General features: G+C 59.3%; 1 protein-coding gene and 1 long non-coding RNA gene across 7 annotated transcripts in view; one reads left to right on the top strand and one right to left on the bottom strand.

Annotated features, from left to right (window-relative positions):
• Nucleotides 1-22,192, bottom strand: part of SMG6 (SMG6 nonsense mediated mRNA decay factor) — a 110,687-nt gene that overhangs the window by 35,869 nt on the left and 52,626 nt on the right. For 4 of the 5 annotated variants that reach the window (XM_072025997.1, XM_038165710.2, XM_072025999.1 and 1 more), the window contains exons 11-13: nt 18,357-18,473; nt 17,689-17,857; nt 9,121-9,322 (exon numbers count right to left, since the gene is read on the bottom strand). In XM_072025997.1, coding sequence (XP_071882098.1) covers nt 9,121-9,322; nt 17,689-17,857; nt 18,357-18,473 — 488 coding nt within the window. Of the gene's footprint in view, nt 1-9,120; nt 9,323-13,734; nt 16,837-17,688; nt 17,858-18,356; nt 18,474-22,192 lie in introns of those variants that run through there. The other variant, XM_072026000.1, reaches the window with a different exon arrangement.
• Nucleotides 4,593-10,767, top strand: LOC113845612 (uncharacterized). 2 transcript variants are annotated; one of them, XR_011804215.1, is made up of 3 exons: nt 4,593-5,052; nt 6,712-7,120; nt 9,060-10,767. It is a non-coding gene; the product is annotated as an uncharacterized lncRNA (long non-coding RNA). The 2 variants fall into 2 exon arrangements; XR_003501335.3 differs by lacking the exon at nt 4,593-5,052 and having other exon boundaries at nt 6,587-7,120.

The following is a 22,192-nucleotide window of genomic DNA, read 5'->3' as shown; positions in this document are numbered from 1 at the left end:
CGGAGCGGTGGCGAGCAGGCTGCGAGCTCAATGACAGAGGTCACCTTCCGTCTCCCGTAGTGACAGAGTAGATCCCCATCTGCTATTTGGGCTGACCACTCCCTGCATTCCACCCCGTGTCGGCCGCTCTGGCGCGTTTCCCAGGATGCGGATCTTTCTTCTTCAGGATAACAATGCGGGGTTATTCATTGGGCCGATTTTGCAGGTTTCCTGCGGTCCTCCCAGTGGCCGCGCTGGTGGATGCCGCGGCCGTGCTCTTCTCCAGAGGGGAGGTTTGCAGGGTTCCTCTTGGAGAAGACAAAGCAGGAGCGGTGCCACCACACAGGGCCCCCCCCTCCGAAGCTGAAAAATCATGCTGAGGACTGAGTTTAGGGACCGAGTGCCATGTCAGAGGGGTCCACCAGGCAAAGCACGAGGCAAAGAGGCAACCCCGAGTCCCAGGGCCCTCCAGCACGAGCAGAAGCACCACCAGAAGCCTTGCAGCACTGCACACATTGCCTGAGGTGAGGCCACGCTTCATGCCCAGGGAACGGCTCGGCCAGCCAGAGCAGCCTTTCCATTTCCTCAGGGTTTCTCTGGGTAGCAATAAGAGATGGCTCACTGGGAGGAGATCCAGCACTAATGGTGGTTTAATGAGGCCTTTCCATGCACTTACAGACTAATCAGCGAATTCCAAGAGGTCTCAGCTCGAATATGTCACTCTGAGAGCACCACGGGCACGGTGAACACCTCTTTTATGGCGTGCACCCAGGAGGTGCCACGGAGCAGCCCCGGTGTCCCCACGCTCTCTTCCCAGGTCACTTCGGCCACCTCCTCCTGATGCCAGCTCCGGCAGCACGTGGTCGGCCAGCTCCTTGAATAGGACATTTCCCGTTTCCCCAGAGCCCACGGCGCACTTCTGGAGGCAGCTCTCAGGACAAAAGGGCCGAACACAAAGAAGTTTTCCATCGCGTTACATAAACCTGGCCCGCGGATGACTAAAGCGAGGGATGTTCAACAACACGTGTCATCCGATCCGCGCGGAGAGATCCAACGCCGGCCGAAAGCAGCCACGGGACGAGCCTGATTTATTCTGTCAGCCTGCGCCTTGAACTGCTCATCGCATCGCCCTTCCAGAAAACGCTCTGAGAAAAGCCTTTTGCTGACACCGGAGCCAAGCCGTGCGGCCCTGGCAGAGGACGCACACATCTTGGTACACATGCAGGGCTCACGAGCACGAGGAGCCCGCCGGAGAGGCAGGGCTGGGGAAAAGCAGGGATGGAAACACCGTGTGCCACTTGGGCACCCCCCGCTGCGGCTTCCCCACGTGCTGAGGCATTGCCAGCTCCCTCCGGCGAGAGAAAAGGCGTCTGAGGGGCAGGGAAGGTTGTTTCCAGCAGCTGCTGGTTCCTTCCTTCCCGCTCGCCCCGTGGGGCTGCCTGGAAGGCAGCACCTCGCACTTCCCTCTGCGCCCTGTCCCGACCACAAAGCCACCATCGCGCTCGCTGACACGTTCCGAGAACGTGCCTAGCTGGGTCTTAACACCTCGGGCAGGTGGCTCCTCACCTCCTGGTGAGACTGCAGTTCTCACACTACAACTCGGGGGGGGCAAAACACCAGGAGGGCTCCGGCTCTGCAGAGGGGGCTGGATGAGAGGTACCCGGAGGCATCGCGCCTGCCCTGTGCGCTACGGGACCTGTTAAAGCTCAGCTCGAGCGTTTAATGCTTTCAGCCCCGTTTCCTCAGCCCGGTGCCTGGCAGGCAGCAGTTGTCCTCAGCCCGAGCGCTCTGCACGCCTGGGACGAGAAGCAGAGAAAAGCCCCAGAGACCGCAGTGCACAGGATACAGAGCGGATTAAAATCTGGTCAACAGAGGTCTTAAAATGTCAGCGTAAACACGAGGGCAGTCCTGGCGGGGCCCGCGGGGAAGCTCGCTCGGGGCTTAACAATAGGCTCGGTGACCTGGACAAAGAGAACCTCTGCTGATAAAGCTGCAGATTAGCCACCGGCTCCTGCTCTCCCCATCTTGGAGGAGCACAATTCACCGACGCAGAACGCTCGGGCTGCTCGGTCACCCAGCCCAGCCAGCACCACGCGTTTAACACAGCCGAAACCCAACGTGGTGCCTCCAGGAGCAGAGGCTGCGGGTTGCAGGAGGGAGCCACGCACTGAGTCAGGGGAACCACGGCTCAGGAGCACCACGAGAACAGCTCAGGGGACCCCAAAAACGCCTGCAGGTCTCCCACTGCACCCATTCGCCTTACTGAAGGAGAACGGGAGCACAGGGGCTGGGGACACGTCCTCGTAGGGGGTGAGGGCAGCAGCAGAGGGTTCCCCAACCCCTGGCACCGTTCGAGGAGTGGAAACCGAAACGAAAGAACCTCAGGGAGGAAACGGTGCACGCGCTCGAGAGCGCCTGAAACCGGCTCCTGCGGCGGCTCGACGGGCTCGCAGCCTCCCGAAACCCAGGCTGGGTGCTTTCTGCAAGATCTGCTGCTGTTCCCTCGGCCAGTTCCCCGTGGTTGCCCGAGGGAGAAGAGGCAGAGATGCTCGGCCAGCAGCTGGGGGGCTCAGGGGGTGGGGGCTCTCCTTCTGCCAGCCGGCACCCGGGGCTCTCCGGCGCTGGCTTCCCCGCTCCCAGGGCTGCCGCACGCCACCGTGGGGTTTTCTCTTTGAATTCGGGTTTGCTGAGCTGCCCGTTCTCCCCAGGAGCTCCCCGCTGTTCAAAGCAGCTCGCTGACAGACAGGCAGGTGTGCCGGTGACAGCGGCCACCTCCCCGAAGCCGGCAGGGGGGGAGAGCGGCCCCCCAGCCGCAGCCCCAGGCAGGGCACGGGGGAGTAGCGCGAGCCCAGCTGCGACATTTCCTTTCACCTCTACCTGTACAGCTGTTTCCTACAGGGCTGCAGCCCTCGAGTGAGATGCGTGAGGCTTCTGTAGGTGCTGGGGAACAAGACGGAACAGAAAACCGCTTCACACCTGGCCCCGAAATTACAGCACGCTGGAGCGGGGCCAGCATCAGCTGGCAGAGTACCAGTGGCGATGGACATCAATTACGGGGCCTGTCATCCTCAGACTGCAGGCTTTGCTTTTTGCAAATCTGCATCGCTCCCTGAGCCTTCAGCAGCACCAGCGCTGGAGTTTTCCAGATGGGATCATTTCCCTCAGATTCCACTGGCTAGATTTATTGCAGCCTTGTTTTTTGTTGTGTGTGTGTGTGTGTGTGTTTTTTTTTTAACCCCCCCCTCCAAACCCTTTTTAAGAGCCTGAACTATTATTCCACATTGCACATTTCTCCAGGGCTGTATTCAGTGTCCTCGCGCTTGTTTGCGGCGCGTTCCCTTCACCTTCAGCTTTAAAAAACAGGCTCCAAACTCTTGCTGCTTAAAGAGCCATCAGCAGGCGAGCCCCAGCGCCAAGTGACCGCATCGTGCCCTGCACGGCTCCGGCACACGCAGCAGCAGTCACTGGGGCAGCACTTTTCTACAAAAACACGTTTAAAAAAAAACAAAACACCAGCACAAGAGGCACCCAAACACCCTCCACTGCCTCCCTGCCTCGGTGACACGGACGCTGCTCGGTGTCCTTGAGGATGCAGCTCCAAGAAATGCCAGGGATGGGCGAGGAGTTCAAGCAGGTGGCACCGAACCCGGCCTCTCCTCCACCTCCCCTAATTTAGCCTAATTTAGCCTTTACAACCCAAAAGCAGCACGTGCAAGGGAAGGCTGAGGCCGGGCTGGAGCTCAGACACTGCTCACGGTGTAAATGTCCCTGCCCGGGCTGCCTCGGGGCTGCTGGCCTGGGAGCCGAGGCAGGCAGGAGTGGAAGGAGCTTTTCAAGGCTGACTCCTCCTCGGATTCTCCTGCTCGGGGCTCCGGTCTCTGCTCACGGTTTCCCTTTTCCTCTCTGGACCAAGCTCCAGGCTGGAAGCTGTGGCTCTCATGGGCTGAGCGCGGTCTCCTGCCAGCTGGAGGGGAGATGCTCGAAGGCTATGGAACGGGAATATGGAAAGGGATGCTGAGCAAACAGCCACATTTGCTCGCTGGGGTTTTCTCTCTGCTTAGGAGGAGGCTGTGCTCTCAGAGCCCTGGTCTCGCTGCCTCTCCTCTCGCCTTGCAGAAAGCCCTCCAAAAACCATCGCGGAGCAGCCCCTCGGACAGGGACTGCATCCCTGGCATCCCAGGAGGATCCCGGCCTTGGCAGGGACAAACCTCCTGGTTTGCAGAGGCAGGGCAGAGCCCAGCCGCTCCCATCGCTGCTCGCTCTGGGCTTTGAAACCTGGGGCTCCCTTTCCAGGAAGCCTCAGCCGTTACTACGCATTGCCAAGAGATATCTTACAGCCTTAAGAAGACCGAAATACTGGAAGTCAGGCAGTGAGTAACGAGACAGGACTAATTTTAGCCCAAGCCTACTAGGAGAGGATCCTGAACGGCTCACTCAAAGGCTGGTGGCTCACCAAATGGTGGGGGAACTGGAGAGAAGGAGAAGAGAGGAAAGAGCTTTGTGTTTCCTGAGCAGGAAAGCTTGGCTTTGGGGCCACCTGCACGGCCAGGCGAGTGGTGCAAAGAGCAGGAGGCAAAAACTCATACAACGAGAACCACGCCAAGCGTGGAAAGCTGAGCAGGTTCCCTGGAGCTGCCCAGGACCCGGTGCCCGGGGCTGATCCAGCGCGATACCGCCCGCTGCTTTTCCAAAAAGCAAAGCCCTGTGCTGAGCCTCCCAGCCCAGGGCTTTGGTTCGCCCGCTGAGACGAGGCAGGGCTCGGGCGAGCAGCGTGGTGAGTGTCTGAGACAGCCCACTCCACACACGAGCATGCACACGAGGGGGGGAAAATTAAAAAAAAACACCAGGGCCTTTCTGTTTCAGAGGAGGGAACCACAGTGACTAGCCCTATAAGCATATGTATTAATCATGCACCGTCTGGTTTTAATCCACACACTGCTGATCCTGCGTCTCACTGTATTGTTATCAGGGGAAGGAGTATTTCTCCTCAATCTTATTCACCAGCCAAAAGCCTGAAAATGCAAAAAACACATTTGTGAAGTGCCTTCCCAAGGACCCTGGGCCCCGGACCTGGTGAGCTGGGGCTGCTGCCTTTTTATTGGCGTTTAAAAACCTTTTATTAACGTGTGTCAGGGCTGGGGGAGGAGAGAGAGGCTCGGATTTCAGGACCCCCCATGCAGAGAGGTTTATTGTGGGAAGGGACATTAACACTTTCTCCTCCGTGTCCCCCTGGCCGGGACACGGGGCAGAGCGTGCCCTGCAGGGTGCAGGGGTGCCCGGGGGGCCAAGCCCAGGTGGAGCCTGCAGGGATGCACACGAGGAGCACTGACAACAAGGACAGGGACCTCCCTGCTCTGCTGCCCTCCTCCAGCCTCGCCACCAGCTCCACGGGGCAGGATGCTCCTGAGACAGCAGGCGAGGAAAGCAGGACGTGCCCCTGTGCCCCAAGTTCCCAGAAACGCAGCAATTAGGGCAGAAAAACAGCTTCCCCCCCCGCCCCCCACGCATCTCAGATGCACCACCACCAGGATTGGTTTTAACCTCAGCACAACCCGAGTGTTTTCCATTAAGGGCCCCCCTTCAGCAGCACCACGCAGCGCCTGGGCCATCCCCAGCCCTCACCTTCCCTCTCCCCGCAGCCTCCCTGCTCTCACCCCAGGGGTCCGAGGGTTTTTACCCCGGGGCTCCCATCCCTGGCAGCGTTTTCCTTGGGCTGCGAGAGCTGCAGACGCTCTGACAGCCCAGGCACCAGGCTGCATAGTTTGCCGTTGACTGGTAGGGTCGGTGGTGTTCCATCACACAAGCTGCAGTGGCTATCTGCCCAACATACGCCCAGGAAAACATCCCCGAGTTCTGCGCGCCCCGCAGCCAGCTTTTGTTGGTTACAGCTTCAATGACAGTGCAGGAGACGATGGGAAGCTCGGAGCATCACACTGGCTCCAGCAGGAATCCTGACACACAGCTTCATGGCAACGAACGGAGTCAGAACATTTTCACTCAAAATAAGAGCCAGGCCAAGCGCTCAGCAACTCGCTGAGAAACTCTGGCTGAATTCTGCACTCCATCTGCTAAATGGGTCACGGAAAACAAAAAGAAGGGGGGAAGCGCAGTGTTTGTCCTTCAGAGCTCGCAAAACAACCATCCTCTTGGTGGAGCCAATAACCCAACACCATTTTAAGCCCAATGCACTCCAGCTTTGCCTTTAAACAGATTCCCTTCCTCTGAATCTCTCCAAAATTCATTAAGAAACTGGAGTTTGAAAGCAGGGGGTGACCCTTTGGAGCAGCAGCAAGCAAGGTGAGATATCCCAGCCACGCAAGCAATAGGAAAAGTATCACAGTGAGCTTCCCAGAGCCACTCCGACGTACCAAAATCCTCCCCCCAGCTCACGAGAAATTCCCAGGGTGCTGTACAAAGAGCAGTGCATGGCCTGTGTGCCTCCAGCAAAGACCTGCCATGAACAGAGGGTTGAAAACTGGGCCAAACCCGAGAGCAGGAAAGCAACGGGGTGCAGAAGAGTAACTTGCTAATTGTCAGGGAAAAATCAGTATGGAAAAGAGAGCTCTGGCTGCACAGCGTATGGGCACAGCGTCCCTCCACTGCCAGCAGCCCGGGTGCTGGGGAGTCAGATTTGTCAGGCTCTGCACACAAGGAGGGCAGGGAGCAGAAGGGGGGACCAGGGACTGCACTTAAGGATCCTCAGGATGAGTAGAATTGGGGTTTGCTTTGTAGGAAAGTGCCCTGGTGTGTGCTGCTCATGGTTACCCGTGAGAGGCGCACTGCTTCACGCCCCAGCCGTACCTTCCCGATCCGTCCTGCGCTGCCTACCGCAACGTTTCTGCACTGGCAAGTAGCTCACCTCGCTAACAGGGCAGAAAGAGAAGATTTGTGGAGCACGGCCGGCATCTGACTGCAATCACCCAGCTGCTGCCACTCCAGGCCCTTTCCACAGCATTACCGAATCACACAAACGGGGCCGGGAGGTGCGGAGAGGTCACTTTGTCTCCTTTTCCAAAGAGGCTCGCTCCACCCAAGCTGTACCTAAGAGAGCTGCCCAGCCCGCTTTTAGAAGTCTCTTAACGCTGAAGAGATTCTGCAGAAGCACTGAGGAGCCCGCTTTCGAGTGCTTAACCACCCTCAGGTATGAAGCCTTTCCTCCAGTCTAATCTTAATCTATTTTGCTGCAATTTCTGCCCATTCCTTCCTGCGTTTTTCAGCATGGAGCTGGAGGACAGCTTGTTCTCCTCCTCTCCACGACAGCTTTTTCTGTAGCTGCTAGCTGGCTGCGTTTTCCCCGAATTTCCTCTAGCCTAAAACGCCCCAGCTCTTCCAGTTCCTTCTCGGAAGTCGGGCATCTGAGTTCCCTGCTCTGTCCCACCGGCCCCCCTTCGTCCCCTCTGATGCCCTTTGCAGAGTGATTACGCACAGCTGCCGGTCAGCAGCCGGACCCTCAGTAAAACCAGTCAGTGCTGGACGCAGAAAGGCCCTGCTGCTCCTGCTCAGCACATCCTGGTGGTGCTGGTGGCCTCCTCTCCCCCCTGGTGTGGTGTGCGTGGTGCTAAGGCAGAGGCCAGGACACCGCAGCACGCACCGAGGGGCTCCAGGACGTGCACAACCAGGAGCTGACAGCCCGGCGTGCCGGCTGGGATCACCGCTCCAAGGTCAGCTACACTCAAACCAAACACAACCCGCTGGGGAGGTGAAAAAAAAAGTGTAGAGGGGCACGGATGGGACATCCAAGCCTGGCTCCTTCTCTCTGGGGTGTGAGGAGGGAAGGCAGGGCTGAGCTGGCAGCAGCACACCCGATAACCCCGCAGGGTGGCTGCTCGCAGCGGTGCTGCTGTGCGGTGCCTGCGTTCAGCACGAGGGTCACAGCGAGCTGAAACGGGGACAGAACAGCTCTGCGGGCCACGAGTGGCTGTAGGACAAAGGTGCTGCTCCTCTTTTACGCACACGAGCGCAAGTGCCTGGCAGGGCAGGTAGATGGCACTCCGAATAAAGCGGTGTGTGGTTAGAGGAGCCAGGCCGCAGGGAATAACGGCCCCCTCTGGCACATTTAGGGTACCAGGACCACGTTATGGGGCACGAGCCCACATTACGGGGCACCAGACCGTGTTATGGGGCACCAGACCAGGCTCAGTGCTGGGTTTGGGGCTGCTGGAGAAGGAGTCCCTGCACAGGGAGCTGGGACAGGGATTGTCCCCAGCAGAACCCCACCACGACCAGCAGCACACGCCAGGCAAACGTGCTTCCTTGGGGCGTGCTTGCTATTTAACCCCTCCAAACAGAGCCTTGAAAATCCTTTTTTTTTTTTTACCCTGGACTAAAGTCCCCGCAGCTCCACGTCTCCTCCTGGCGCTGCGCCTGCCCCGCTCGGCACCGCTGGTGCTGCCGCGGGTTCTGCCTCCGAGCAGGAAACCGTGGAGAGCCGCTCTCATCCTGCCGTGCCTCCGAGGGCGTGCAAAACAAATGCCATTGTGCCTCCTCCATCCCCCCCCTCAGGTTCAGGCACGTTATCCCATCCCGAGGCAGCCCCCGGGTCCCTTCTGGCCAGGTGGTGGCAAGGAGCAGACCCCAAACCCCACATCAACAAGGGAACTGATTTCATTATTCTAAAAACAAACAGCCCAAGGAAAGTTCAGGCTAGAATGGGCTCCTAGAGCAAAGAAAGGAAAATAGAGAGCGGGGCAGTGGGGAATGCTTCATATTCCTAAAAGCCTTTTGTACGTTAACACATGGTGTCTGCTTCTCTCTAGTCACCTATTTATCACTCTCCTCTTTAGAGAAGGAAAAAAGTCCTGGCTGCCTTCCTAAGGCAGAGTTTTGTGGCCGGGGGGAGGGGGAGGGTGCTTTAAGCATGATGCAAACCATTTGGAGTGCACCGAGAGCACTGCCAACACAAGCTGCACTATTTAAACAAGTGAGGAAATGATCGTATATACAACATGCCAGCGAGCACACACACACCAGAGGAAGTCGAGAGGGGTTTTCATGACACAGAGCTGGATGTCAGCGGCTGAAAGGTCGATATTTTCCCTTAACACCCTTCTCAATGACTTAATCGTGTTCCGTTTGCACAGAAAACTTCCCAAGAATAAAAGTCTGGAGGAATCGAGGGGGGATGTTTGGCCTACTGCTGACCTTGTCCGAGGTCCTCTCCACGTAGCAGGGCTCCTGGGGGGCGACCAGCAGGGGAACGAAGCCCGAGAGCAGCCGATCCTCTTCCAGGCTGAGCAGGGCAAGGTCGTCATCTGGGTCCTTGTACAGGGGCACCTCCGACTGATTCACCGTGGTCAGTACGTTGCAGAAGTCAGCCAGCGTCGCCCACACATCTACTGAGACCCTGGGAGAACGAGGAGAGACGTGAGCAATTCGGGGCTGGAATGCGTTGGGAGTTGCCTGCAACGCTGCAGCGAATACCAGAGAGGTGAGATGAGGCAACGCACACCACCCCGCGCCCCGCGCCGCTGCCGACGTGCCCCACGGGGAGGGCTCCGGACACAGCTGCACTGGCACCGAACCCGCCAGGGCTTTTAACCCTCACCCCGAGCCAGCCAGAGCTGACCCCGAGCCTTCCAGCTCCCCGGATGGGGAACGGCTCCGGGCAGGATCCGGCTCCAACCCAACGCCCTGCCCGGCTCTGCCCGCCGTGGAGAGCCCCTGGCAGCCCCAGCAGGAACCCGGCTCGTTCCAGATGGGAGAAACGCCACTCGTTGCTCAATTTCCAAGCAGGCTGGGAAGACAGGACACGTTTCCTGTGCTGCTGCAGGGGTGAAGGCAGCGCCCAGGGGGCTGCAGCCCAGCCCAGGCACCCTTTCCTTCGCCCGGCTCTACCTGCTGCCATTGTGTGCTGCAGCCACGCGCTGAAAAAGAGACATTTTTTTAGCTGAACCTCAGCCTCGTGGGGTTAGCTCGTGTTTTGCTTCTGGCCATGGCTTCAGCACTGGTGGGTGACCTGCACAGGCAGCTCCAGCACCTCGCTGGCACCCACGTGCAGGGAGTGGGGCACCAGCACGAGGCCACGGGCAGCCCTGGGGTGCTCTGTGCACGTCCCCAGGGCACATCCCCATGTCTGGGCACATCCCCATCACACATCCCCATGCCACAGACAAGGAGCACATCCCAGGATGGCTCAGAGCACAGAGAAATCACACAACAACCACTGGGCACCGCATCCAGCCGGGCTGCCTCGTACCACACCGCTCACTCCGACTTTAAAACCACTTGCGTAGGGTTATTTTTTAGCCCGTAAACTGGGAAAAAAAGCAGGGAAGAGAGGAAACCGGGGCTGATCTGCTCCTGGTGTCCACGAGGAGCTGCCCCTTCGCCCCACGGCGCAGCAGCCAGCAGCACCCGGGGGTGCAGCAGTGACCAGGGCGGCCCGAGGCAGCCGCGGGCTGGAGAGAGGCCCCCTGCTCTTTGAACTGCTCCAGGTGGACAGAGTCTGCGCTCGGTTATTTACGGGAATCAATGTACCAGGAAAGCGCACTGAAATGAAACATCTTGTTTTCAAGAGCGTCCTGGGAGCCAGGCAGAACGAGCGGCCATTAATCAAAGCCCGGCACGTAATCAGCACACATGTACCGCAGAGTCGCCCACGTCCCGAAGCCAGCCCCGGCCAGCGCGCTGCAGAGGAGAAGAGGTCCTTCAAAGCCCTCTGCGCACAGACACCGGGAGCTGGGTTCATTCACAAAGCTCCATCGCTTGGCTCAGCCAGGTCTGGCTGTCAGAAATGTTTAAATATGGAAAAAAATAAACAGTTGCAACACTTTTTTTTTTTTTACTTTTTTTTTTTCGGAGGGATCTGTCCGAGGCCCTTTGTGATGTAATGGGAAACGCTGCGTTTGTGCTACCAGCTGGAAAATAAACAGAGCTGCGAGGGTTAAAAGGAACTGAACTTTCCACGACCCCTATCTGCAAAAGAAGAAAATAATAAGAGGAATGATCCACTGCCCCACAGCCCTGATAGTTTATCCTCCGGCCCGGGCTGCAGAGACAAGCACCGGATGCGATAGGGCTGCTCTGGGCCACCTCCAAGGCGAGCTCTGCCCAGGGGAGATGCGCTGGGGCAGGGAGGCTCAGCCGGCCCTCAGCACCCTGCTGGCAGCGGGGCCGTGCTGCCTGAGCCCGCTCACATCGTGCCAAAGGGGTCCCGAAGGAGCTGCAGAGGCTCCGGGCAGCGCTAGGAGGGAGGGAGGGACAGGGAGGAAGGAACACGTCGTGGTGCCGGGGATGCTCCCAGGTGGCTGAGAGAGCCAGGTGCATGGGCCTGGGGTGGAGGAGAAAGGAAAGAAATGAGGTCAAGGAACGGGGCTGCAGGCAGGGATGGGGAGAACCAGCAAGGGAGGGAGGCTGAGGGTGGCAGCAGGATGCGGGGCAGGGCAGGGACCCAGAACCAGGCACGTTTTGGGGCCAGCAGTGGTGGTGGGGTGACGGCACGGCACAAATTAGACTCAGGGAGCCCTCTCCTGCCACGGGGCTCGGCACCGGCCACGTGAGCTGACGCTGCCAGCCCGCAGCCCCCCTCGGGCAGCCCCAGCCCCCCGAGCGTGAGAGCTGTCCCTGTCACTTCATCCTCTTCATGCCCCGCTCCCCGCAGTGCCTCGCCACATCTGTCACTCGCGCTGCACGTGTTAGGTTTCCACCCTGGGCTTCCTTCAGTCAGACCGCAGGCTGCGTGCGCCGGCTCCTCGGGCAGCGAGTTCCTGCTGCAGGCAGCCCCCAGCAGCTCGGCCGCAGCGCCCAGGGGCCGGGCAGCACCCCGGCACGTGCAGCATCTCCCAGAGCCTCCAAAAAAAACCAGCATCGCAGCAGAAATTGGCCTTTCTGCTCTGCTTTTCTCCTACGACTTGGAGGTAACACGGAGAGCGGGTCCGAGAGTTTCCAACCTTCCCTTTTGGAGCGGTTCCCCCTCTGCAGGGTGCCCCCCGGCACCGCCACGAGCACCTCCTGGCTGCCACCCCCATATCCATGGCTCCCCGAGGGTCTCCTGCTCCTGCTTCAGCCCTGGGCAGCCTGTCCAGGAGCCTTCTCCCTGCTGCCCCTTCCTAGCACACCGCAGCCAGGCGCTTCTGGCTTGTGTCACCGTGCCGAGCCCCCGCAGGCCAGGCTGCCTGGAAGGGCTCCGTCTGCGCGGTGCCACGGCCCCGGCCTCCCTCCACGGAGGGAGGTGCCGAATTTTTGACGCCAAGCCCAGGCACACAGCTCCCAGGTACACGGCCGGGGCTCCCAGAGCTTTTAACCGAGGAAGCGAGGAGGGGGTGAGCGCGAGGTCTTTCCTCCGAACGGGGGGCTCGCTCGCTTCCCCGCGGACGCATTTCCATTTGCTTCTCCCCCCAGGATGGGGGGAAAAAAAAATAAGAGTTAATTTCTTTTTTATTGCCTCAGGATTCCAGGTTTAATGTAGCTGTCAGTGCGAGCGCAGCCCAGCTGCAGGCCGACAGGACGCAGCCCGAGGACGAGGGGAGCCGCACAAGTGCGCGGCTGAGCGCGGGGGACGCGGGGTGGCCATGCTGATACGGCGTGGGGACGGCTCCCACTTGGGATAACGGGGGACTTTTGGGGCTGTGGGACGCTCAGCAAGGTGGGGAGGAGCAGAGGGCACCGGGGAGATGCCCACGGGGGGCACGGAGCAAGCCTGGATCCCCGGTGGCCGGGGCTGGCGCTGCGCAGCCACCGTCTTCGCTGGGGGAGCGGGCCGCCTGGTGATTAATATCAAGTACAATGACCCCATGTTACAAGCCTGCGGGGGCCTGTGGAGGTGGCCATTTCCTGTGTAATACCAGCTTGTTTAAACACTAACATTCAAAACTCCACAGCTGCAGAACAAACCCGGAAAAGAGCGGAGCGAAAGAAGCCCTGCATTGTGTTCCCCAGCCGCCAAGAGCCGCGCTGCCGTGCAGATGGCAAACGACTTGGGCTGGCGCGCTCCCGGGGCTCTGCGAGGAGCCAGCCCCAGCCCCGTGCACCGGGCTCCGTGTCCCGCTCCCAGGTTTCCTCTTTCCCACCCCCCTTGGCCCAGCCCAGGGGAAGCCAGAGGAAAAGCAGCTCCGCTGGAAAGGACAAAAGGGGTTCGGGGTGGGAGCTCGTCCCTAAAGAGGTCACCAGCCGTGTCCCGCGCTTGGATGCGGGGACAACTTTTGTGGGTGGAGAGGGGACAGCATCCGAGCCCCTCTGCCCCACGGTGCCAATGATTTTGCCCCTCTCTGCCCTACACACGGTCCCTTTGGTCACTCAGGTGCCCCACAAACCCATCCCTCCCCCAGGACACTGCCCGCAGAGCCGCAGGGTCACTCTCCTTGCCCAAAGGCACGCCGTCTGCCCCCAGCCAGCCTCTGCTTTAAAGCAGAGCCCTTCTCCGAGGAGCCTTTTGGCTCCTACTTCCCTCGCCTTCACCTTCGTTCTCGGCCAGGTTTACGCTACCGAGACACCTCCGGATCCTTGCTTTGATGTCTTGATAGGGAAACTCTGGTGGCCAGCATTACTAACAAGGCTCACGTCTGCGAAAGGGATTTTCCATTTCGTCTCCCGCAAACTCCAGCAAGGTCTTGGCACCCTCGCCTCCGGCTCCGTCCATCTCCCCCAGCGGGAGCTGCCATCGCGGTGACACTTCTGCACAAGAGCGATGCGATGAGAGAGATCTGGCAGATCTCCCCAGGAAGGTAAGCTCTCAAATGTGCTCAGAGCTTTTGGATTTCATTTCATACTCGGTTCAAATTAACCATTTTTAAATGCTTGCAGACAGGCTCCGCAGACCGAGAGGCCCTTTGCTCCAGCACCAAAGGAGCGCGGATTCTCCGGGGTTGGACCCGTGGCAGGTTATCTGTTGAGCCATTGGCTTCCCTATCGATATTTGGGTTTTGTTTAGTTCCAACAGCAACAAAACAGAGCAAGGAGAAGCCCTGCTCTTCGGTGCCCTGCCTTTGCCTGTCTCAGCTCCTCAGCCACACGTCTCAAGAGGAGAGGGATTCACCGGAATGACAGCAGCCTCCTTGGAGGCTCACTTTTCACCCCGGCTGCTGCTCATCTCCGTGCCTGAAGAAACGCACTGCTCCCTGCTCCTCCAGACCCCTTTATTTCACCTCCCATCCCTGCACGGCACGCACGGGGCCAGCAGGTCTGCAAGATGCACATTGATGCACTGCATCAACAGCTCCTGCTTGGACCTTGGCGCAATGCTTGCTGTGAAGAGTGCTCAAAGGTAAACGTGTTTTAAGACAGCTGCGTGCAGCCAGAGGAGCTGGGAGAGCTGCAAGCAGCCTGCTCCAGACACACAACCCCAAAACACGGGGCTCTGCTGCTCCGAGGCAGAGGTGTCCACGCTCGGGTTTAGCTCCTGATTTAGAAAACCCAGAGAAAAGAGGACCACAGGAAAAAAAAAAATAAAAATAAAACCAGAGGAAAAAGGACCAAGGAAAACCTGCTGAGCCTCTCCAGAAGAGGCAGAGGAGGAAGGAAGCGCTCTGCCTCCCCAACACACTCAGTAGCCCAAGACCTCTCCGTGGCCTCGCAGCCTAAACCCATTTCCCAAGGCATCCCCTGAGCCCCAGCCCTTATCCGGGTGGGGCCGAGAGCCGGATCCACGTGCCGGGGCAGGGAGTTTGGGAGAGGTGCAGCTTCTCCCAGCTCGGGAGGGGATGCCTGCTCCCTCCCACCTCGCTGCCAAGACAAAAACCCCACGACCAAGCCCCCCCGAGCACCATTTCCAGCCCCGCAGAGCCCACTCCCACGTGGCTCGGCACCGCACTCACCCCTCGCACCTTCCCCTCCGCCTCCGTCCAAGGGGGAAAGCAGCGGGCGGAGGAATTTGGTGCGCTGCTTTTTTTTTTTTTATTGTAAGGACTCAAATCCAGCAGTGTGATAAATGCATCCGAGCTACAATTAGGAAGATATATAGCATCAGAATGCGAAGGTCTGGGCAGCGTGGTGAAACGCGGGCTCTCCAGAGCCCCAGCTATGTTTCCCATTATGTAACCCTGGTCATGGGCAGACAGCCAGACTCCAAATGAAAAAGAGACTCTGGCTTGGCACCGTTTCTATTTTCCTATCCTCATTCGGGGTCAGCGCAGTGTCATACAGCTGCAGAGAAAGCTCCGGGGATTAAACCTGGGAAAGACTCCAAGACCAGGACCCGGGTTCAAGTACCAGCTGAAAGCAATAAACCAACTGCCACAGCTGGGCTGAGTTTAGGCGTTCTCAAAGTCCCCCAGCTCTCCCGCTTACCCAGAACCGGCGAGCGTGAACGTGGTGAGCCCAGCACGAGCTGGAGGCCTCGGGACGTTGAGCCCCAGCAGCCCGGGCCCCGGGCTCTGGCGGAGGTTTGACAAGCTGCCCCGCTGGCCCCCAGCCCAGGCCGTCATTCTGGCAGCGCCGCTGGCCCCGGACGAGCTGCACTTTGATGCAAGCTCTGGGCCAGGCCTTTTGCTCCTGGTGGGCTGCCAGGTGGGTACGGGGCCTGTTTTTTTCCAGAAGCTTTAGCACATTCGTGGCATCCTCGCAGGGTGCTTCTGTGCTTAAGTGGCCTGTGTCTTTTTTTTTTACTGTCCCTTTTCTGCGCCCATGTCACCCGAAAGCTGTGGCAGCAGAGCTCTGGGAGGTCTCAGTGCCTCCCACCAGCTTCTCCCTCAGCCCTGGTGCAGGAACAGGGACCTGGGTGACACAGCCCCATCCCGGGAGGCACGGAGCACGTGTACAAAAACACAGGCCCCTTCCTCGCAGCTCTGCAGCTTGGCTTCTGTGCTTGCTCCTTGCATGCTCGCCCTGCCCATGAGCCTTGGCTTCCTCCCGCAGGCCTGCTGCTCTGCCCTGTTTGATTTCTGAGCTTTCTGAAGCTGCTCCTACCCAAACCCTTCAGCTGGGTGACTCCACCTGGTTACCGAGCAGCCCCAGGCCAGGCAGCTGGCGTGTGGCAAGAGAGAGCTGAAACACCAACCGAGTACTCCCCGGCTCCTTTCCTACCTCCAGGGAAAGCAGAGCAAGCCCCAGGCCATGCCCACGAGCTGGTTCCCTGCTGTTCCCCACTACCTGCACCTCCAGGGAAGCTCAGCTGTCCGTGGGGGTCTGTCCTGCTGTCCCAGTCCCACAACAGCTGGGGACGTGATGCTGGGCCAGCACAAAAGGCCGGGGTGAAAGAGCAGCCGGTGTCCTTGCCATGGGCAACGCACGCTGCTGCTAAGCCAAAGGGCCAGGGTGCAAGGAACTGAGAGAAAACCCCTGGAAGGCTGCCCTGCCCTAAAAGCAAGGAAGCAGAGGGGCTGCTCAGCCGCCCTACATGCGAGATGTGGAAGCAGCTGTGGGATGGGACAAAGACCCTGGGCAAGCCAGGACCTTGCAGAGCAGAGCCCCCAGGCCGTGCCCACCGCTCCCCACGTCGACGCACCGCAGGGCAGGCTGTGCCCAAAGCCTTCTCCAGCCTCGAGGGGCGAGCAGGAGCCTGCACCTGCTCCAGGAGCCCGGGGGGCCGTGGCGCTGTGGCCCTCGCCCGCAGCCCGCAGCAGGGGGAGGCAGCTGGTCCCTGGAAGGCGCCGAGCGCTGGCTGCGCGAGCCCGATCAGAAATTCCATCTCGAGGCTGCCCGTCGCCAAGGGCTCGGCGGCTCCCTGCGCAGGCAGCGCGAGGGGAAGGGGGGGATTGGTGCCGAGAGGCGCACGTGACGGATCCCGGTTTGAGTTCCTGCCCAAAGATGGGCAGCAGTTCACATGAGCAGGCAGCGGTCCCACACCGAGCAGCCGACAAACAGAAAACAGACTCCATCTCCACAAAATGAGGCCCAGAACTTCCTGTGTGAGATTTCCATTTCCTCAGCCAAATGAAAAAGAACTGGAGTAGAGGCAATAAACTCGGAGAGCAGGGACTGGACCTGACGCACGGAGCGGGGACCCATTAATGGTTAAGCCACTTTGCTGGATTACTCTTAATGCGCCTTCCCATCACCCCGGGTTCTGGCTCCTTTGGATTAACAATAAGACGTGATTTCAGGCTCTGGATCCGGAGTACCGGAGGCAGATGGAAAATCCTGCGGGAAAGCAGCTACGGAGCATGCTCAGACACAGCTTCGCATACTCCATACTTGGCCCCTTCGCTCGGTTTTCTGTCCAAAAATATGCAAATTGCCTAGTCCGCATTATGGACTAATGGGCTGGAATCGGCCAGTTTAGGAAATTAACTCTTTTTTGCGTGGCGGGGGTAGAGCTGAGCTGTTCCTGAAGCAGGAGGGAGGTGAGTTTGGGAGCTCTGGGACAGGTAAGCTGCTCCAGGCCTGCCCAGCCTCACCGAGGTTTGCCTGTTTCAGCCAGGAAAAAGGCAGCAAAACACCCGTGCTGCAAATGGCCTCCCCTCTTCCCAGAGAGCAGCAGCCAGCAGGGCGCCCAGCAGGGATGTATCCAACCACAACACGCAGCCCAAGCACAAAGTAAAAGCCTTGGTCACCTCCTAGCACCCAGAAGCAAAGAACACCTGCCAGACCCCAACTCATTGCTGCTTTCCCCCCAGCACTCTCAGCATCCAGAGCTGCCTGCCTGTCCTCACCGAGGGAGTCACCGTGTCACCGAGGGTGACAAATTCCCACCAGGCATCCCCACACAAGGAGCCTCTCCTGGGGGGGAGCTGAGCTTGTGTCAGTGAGCAAGCATGAGCGAGGGGAAAAGGAGCCACAAGGAGCCCAGGGGGGAAGCAGACACCACCAGACAGAGCAGGGGATGGATGCACGTACTGTTTGGGGAGCTCCAGAGAGGTCGGAGGAGGGTTCCAGGTGTCCGGGTGGCCAAGCATCCAGTCCGACCACACCTTGACGCTGGGGAGCAGCTCCTTCAGGTCCTGGGGCAAGGCAGAGACCTTGATGTCATCCTCCTCATCCTCCTGCTCCACCTCCTGTGGCTGAACTGCAAACACAAGATGGGAGAGCTGAGGCAGCGTGCTGCAGCCGGGAGCCAGGCTCAGGCAGTCAAACCATCACGGATAAGAACAGGGAAGGGACAGCACATCCCGACATGCCAGCCCTGAAGGTGCAAGGGAAAAGCAAATGGAAAGCAAGGGAAAAGGCAGAGCTGTGGACCAGCCTAGGGGGGGAGCTGGGCCGCCTGCAATCTCTTTTATTGAAGGCAGCTGGGTATCAGTGTGCTGGTCACAGAGGTGTGGGATCCCCTGAGATCCCAATTTTGGGGTGTTTCCCTACAACTGGCAGAAAGCACACCCCGTGTCTGTCCCTTTTGTCCAAGCACACACGGTGTGCCTTCCTGCCAGGTAAGCCAGCTCCAAGCGGGGCAGAGCTTGGGATGCTGGGGGAGAAACCTTCTGATTTCTGCCCCCAAAGAGTGGAAGGAGCACACAAAAAGCAGGGAATGAGGCCCCCAACCCCACCAGGCTGCCGCAGCCCCTTACCTTGCGCCCAGTCCCGCAGCAGGTCGGTGCAGCGCCGCACCAGGAGGGCGAACATGGAGAGCCCCAGGGCCGTGGCTTGCTCCTGGATGACGGAGCGGCAGTCCTCGGAGATGCACTCTGCGGGACAGAGAGAGAGCTCAGACACCACCTCCTGGCTTCACCTGGGCAGCCGCGTGGTGCGGGATGAGTAAATCCTCAGCTCGCACCTTCCTTGGTCCCCACTGCTCCGTATAAAGGGAAAAAATGTGGTTATTGGGGCAGCTCTGGCCGAGAGATCAGGGTCGCACTGCCCACGGTGTGCCCCGAGGTGCTACCAGCACAGAAGCTGCTGCTTGGAGCCCAGGCCTTCCCCTGGAGGAGGGGGTATGGGTAAGTGTTAAAAGGGTAATTAGCTGCCTGTTTGATCTCCCTCCCTGCTGGAGCTGTAACCTCAGCAGCTGAGGAGGGGGCTCCTCCCCTCAGTTCAGCAGTCACACAACAGCTTGTCAAGAGCGCTTAATTGCCGCAGTTACTCAAGTAGATGCCACACGACCACAGCTCCTCCAAACAGAGCCGCCTCGGAGTGAGAGCAAATCCCCTCGGCACATCTACACCCAGCCAGAAACCACTTCTGAGGCTGCTGCGAGCGGCAGGGCGCTGGCTCCAGGGAGCTGCCTGGAGCTGGGCGTGGGTCGCGTTTAGCGAGGTTCGGAGCACCGCCGGCGTGCCAGGCTGCCCACGCCGGGCCAGGAGGGAGATTTGGAGCCTCTCGGGCAGCCCCTGCCCTGCGAATAATCTCTGCTCCTGCTTTGCATCCTCTCCCGAGATGCGGGGGAGCTGCTGCGGGGAGGAGCGGAGCTGTGGTCTATGGGGACGGGAGGTACCCGGGGGGCTCCTGCCAGCCCCTGCTGCTTGCTCGGTGCAGGCTGCGGCACCTTGCTGGCTCTCATGTCACCCACTGACAGTTTATGTGTCACCCACTGCCAGCTTCATCACCCACTGCTGGCTCCATCACCCGCTGCCGACCAGGGCTCCCACCTCTCATCCTGCAGGCACGGCTGTTACAAGCCCAGGAAGCTTTTCAAGGTTTTCCTTTTCATACAGCAAACGCAGTCATGTAGGAATCGATTGCAAACCGGTGCCCACACAAGCAAAGTCCCAGAGTTGGGATGGGGACGAAGCTCCTGGCACAGCCCGGCTCCCAGGCACTGCTACCATCAAGACGAGCACCAGTGGTGTGCAGGCAGCAGGGTTCAGGGCTGTGAGAGAAGGGCAGGAGGATTAAAGCATGAGGGGCAGGAGGATTAAAGCACGGCACCGACCCCGTTCCAGCTGGCACTAGCGAAATGCCTGAGGCCCGGAGAACAAACTTAAAACGGGGTTTTAAGTGTAAATTATTTCAGAGCGATGGGGTGGGGAGGGTTAAAAACCACTAGAAAAAAAAAAAGGAAAGACTAAAAAGCACCTAGAAAACACAGGTAGGAAGGGCAGGATCGGCTGCAGGCTTCGTTTGGCCGGCTCTCAGAGCAGGCAGTGAGCTCAGCACCTGGCAGGGAGACCACCAAGGGTGGCACTGGGAGCCCCCCGGCAGCCCAAGCAGGGTGCTCTGCTCCCGGGGCCGGGGCTGAGCCGGTGCCGCAGAGCGCCGCCGGTAGGAAGTGCCGTGCTGCAGGGCCCTCAGCTTTTGGAGGAAACATAAAACTGGAGATGTGACCACTCTGGGACAGTAAATCTCTTTCATGAAGCCTTTCCCACAATTAAGAGTGTTAGTCGCAGCGCTCTGGCCACGGTCCAGCTCAAGAAATTGCAGTCGTCTTCCCCGCGCTCCCTCCTCCTGTGGCGGTGATGCCGGACTCGCCGCTTCTTCTCCAGGAACGGGGCAGCACCACGGCCACCACGCTGCCACCTGAGTGCCACCGGGTCCCCAGGGCACGGCGTGGGTGCTGTGCTGCCGGGAAAGCCCCAGGCATTTCGGCAGGAACCCCCGTGCTTTGGGCAGGCAGCACCTCAGGGGCTGCGGGCACCGTGCTCCGGGTGACTCGCCGTCCCCCCCAAAGTGCCCTCCAGCTCTGCCTCCTTGTCACCCAGTCCTTAAATCAAACAATTCCGCTGCTCCTGGAAGTTCACCCCCTGGCCAGGCTTGTGAGGCTCATTTCACAGAGGCTCGTGCAGCCCAGGAGCCTCCTCGAGTCCTCGCAGGGCAGGGGAAGAGCTCAGGTGAGAGCACGGCCGGTGCTGCTCCCCACCTCCAAAAGTGCCCCCGGCGCTGCAGCTCCCAGCCCTGCCAGCAAAGGCTGTGAAGAGCTTAATTCTAGGACAAAAGAGGAGAGCCCCATAAATCAGGAGTCACTTTCTGTGCCTTTTCACCACTCGTCTCGGGAGGCAGGGAGCCGCAGCGTGCTCTGAGCCGGGAGCTGGGAGCGAGGGCTCCTGACCGTGTGACAAGGGGACTGGGAGGGAGGCAGATCCCAAACACCCCCAGCTGCCCGTGCAACTGAAATTGCTCAGGGTGAGGGGATGAGCAGAGGGCAGAGAACACCTGAAAGTTCTTCCCCCCTGCAACCAGGCAAATACTCCCGTTTGGCATCAAACAGCCCCTGCCACCGGCTCACACCGAGATTAGGAAAAAAAAACCCACGGCCCAGCAGGGAGCTGAGCTCCCAAACCCCACCTCCTGGGAGCTTTCCCGAGCTGGACCCGATTCTCCATCACCTGCAGCGCTACAGCAGCTGTGCCAGCAGGAGCTTGAAGCACAAGAAGGGAGCAGGAGGTGTTTTAGGGCAGAGCCATCACCGAACGCTTGGCAGCCCGGAGCAGCAGCCTGGTGTGTCTGCGTTACCCTACACCTCCCAGGCTGAATTTATAAAGCTCTGTTTTCTTGCACCAGAAAAATAAGTGAGAACCCTGCAGCCTGCTGCAAATCCACCAGGGATGGGACTGGGCAGCAGGACCTGAGCTCTGCCAGCCGTGCAGGCAGGATTTCCAGCAGCGCGCCTGCCACCAGCCGCTCGTAAGCCCCTTTTTTTCCACTTGGCTCCAGCTCCAACCATTGGGAGCTGAAGTTTCCGTGCCGGGTGCCTGTCTCAGCCTGAATTCATCCGGAAATCTTTAGCCCAAACAGTTGGGCTACTCGGGAGAGTGAGGCTAGGAAACAAGATAGTGGCTTACCCTTGTTAGAAAAAAAAACACCACTTACAACCTTTTCCTTGAGCTCATCGAGCAACTGCAAATCCTGGAAAGGGGCTCTGCGATTTTGCTGCAGAATAACCTTTTTAGCAGAGAGTTTTCCTGTCCTACTAGAAATCTGTCCACGCTTGGCCGGGCTAGAAACATCTGAAACACGGCACTTTTTCCATATTCAATAGGAATTAATTTCGGCAGCTAAATCCTTCTATGATTTCACCTCCCCGAGCGTGCTCCATCTTCCTACTGCTCCTACATCCAGCCACCCTTACACCTGACCTGCGTTACGCACAGCACAGCAGCCGCCCTGCTCCCGTCCAGCACACGGGGACCTCCGAAAAACCATCGAGAGGAAGGAGAGGGGACAGGCCAGAAAAAAAATTTGGAGCTGCTGAGCACCAGGCTGTGAGCACGGAGAAAAAAACGACGGGGAAAAGGGCCGGGCTGCTTTTTTTCTGAAGCTCGCCAGAACCCCCTGCGCTGCAGAAGAGCCCTCCTGTTCCTCTGCACGGAGGAAATGTTGTTTTTGTCTCCAGCTGGGTACCGGCCTGCACCCAGAGCGGTGTTTTGCTACCAGGAGGCAGCTTCCTTTGCGGCAGCGCCCTCTGCGAGCGCCTACCTGGGCTCTTGGCTCTGGGCTGCGAGTTTTGCTCCGGCTCAGCCGGCGGCAGGAT

Source organism: Anas platyrhynchos, chromosome 20, assembly GCF_047663525.1.
Source record: "Anas platyrhynchos isolate ZD024472 breed Pekin duck chromosome 20, IASCAAS_PekinDuck_T2T, whole genome shotgun sequence".
Taxonomy (NCBI): Eukaryota; Metazoa; Chordata; class Aves; order Anseriformes; family Anatidae; genus Anas; species Anas platyrhynchos.
Note: the sequence above shows the minus strand (reverse complement) of the source record. Positions and strands in the feature narration are given on the sequence as shown.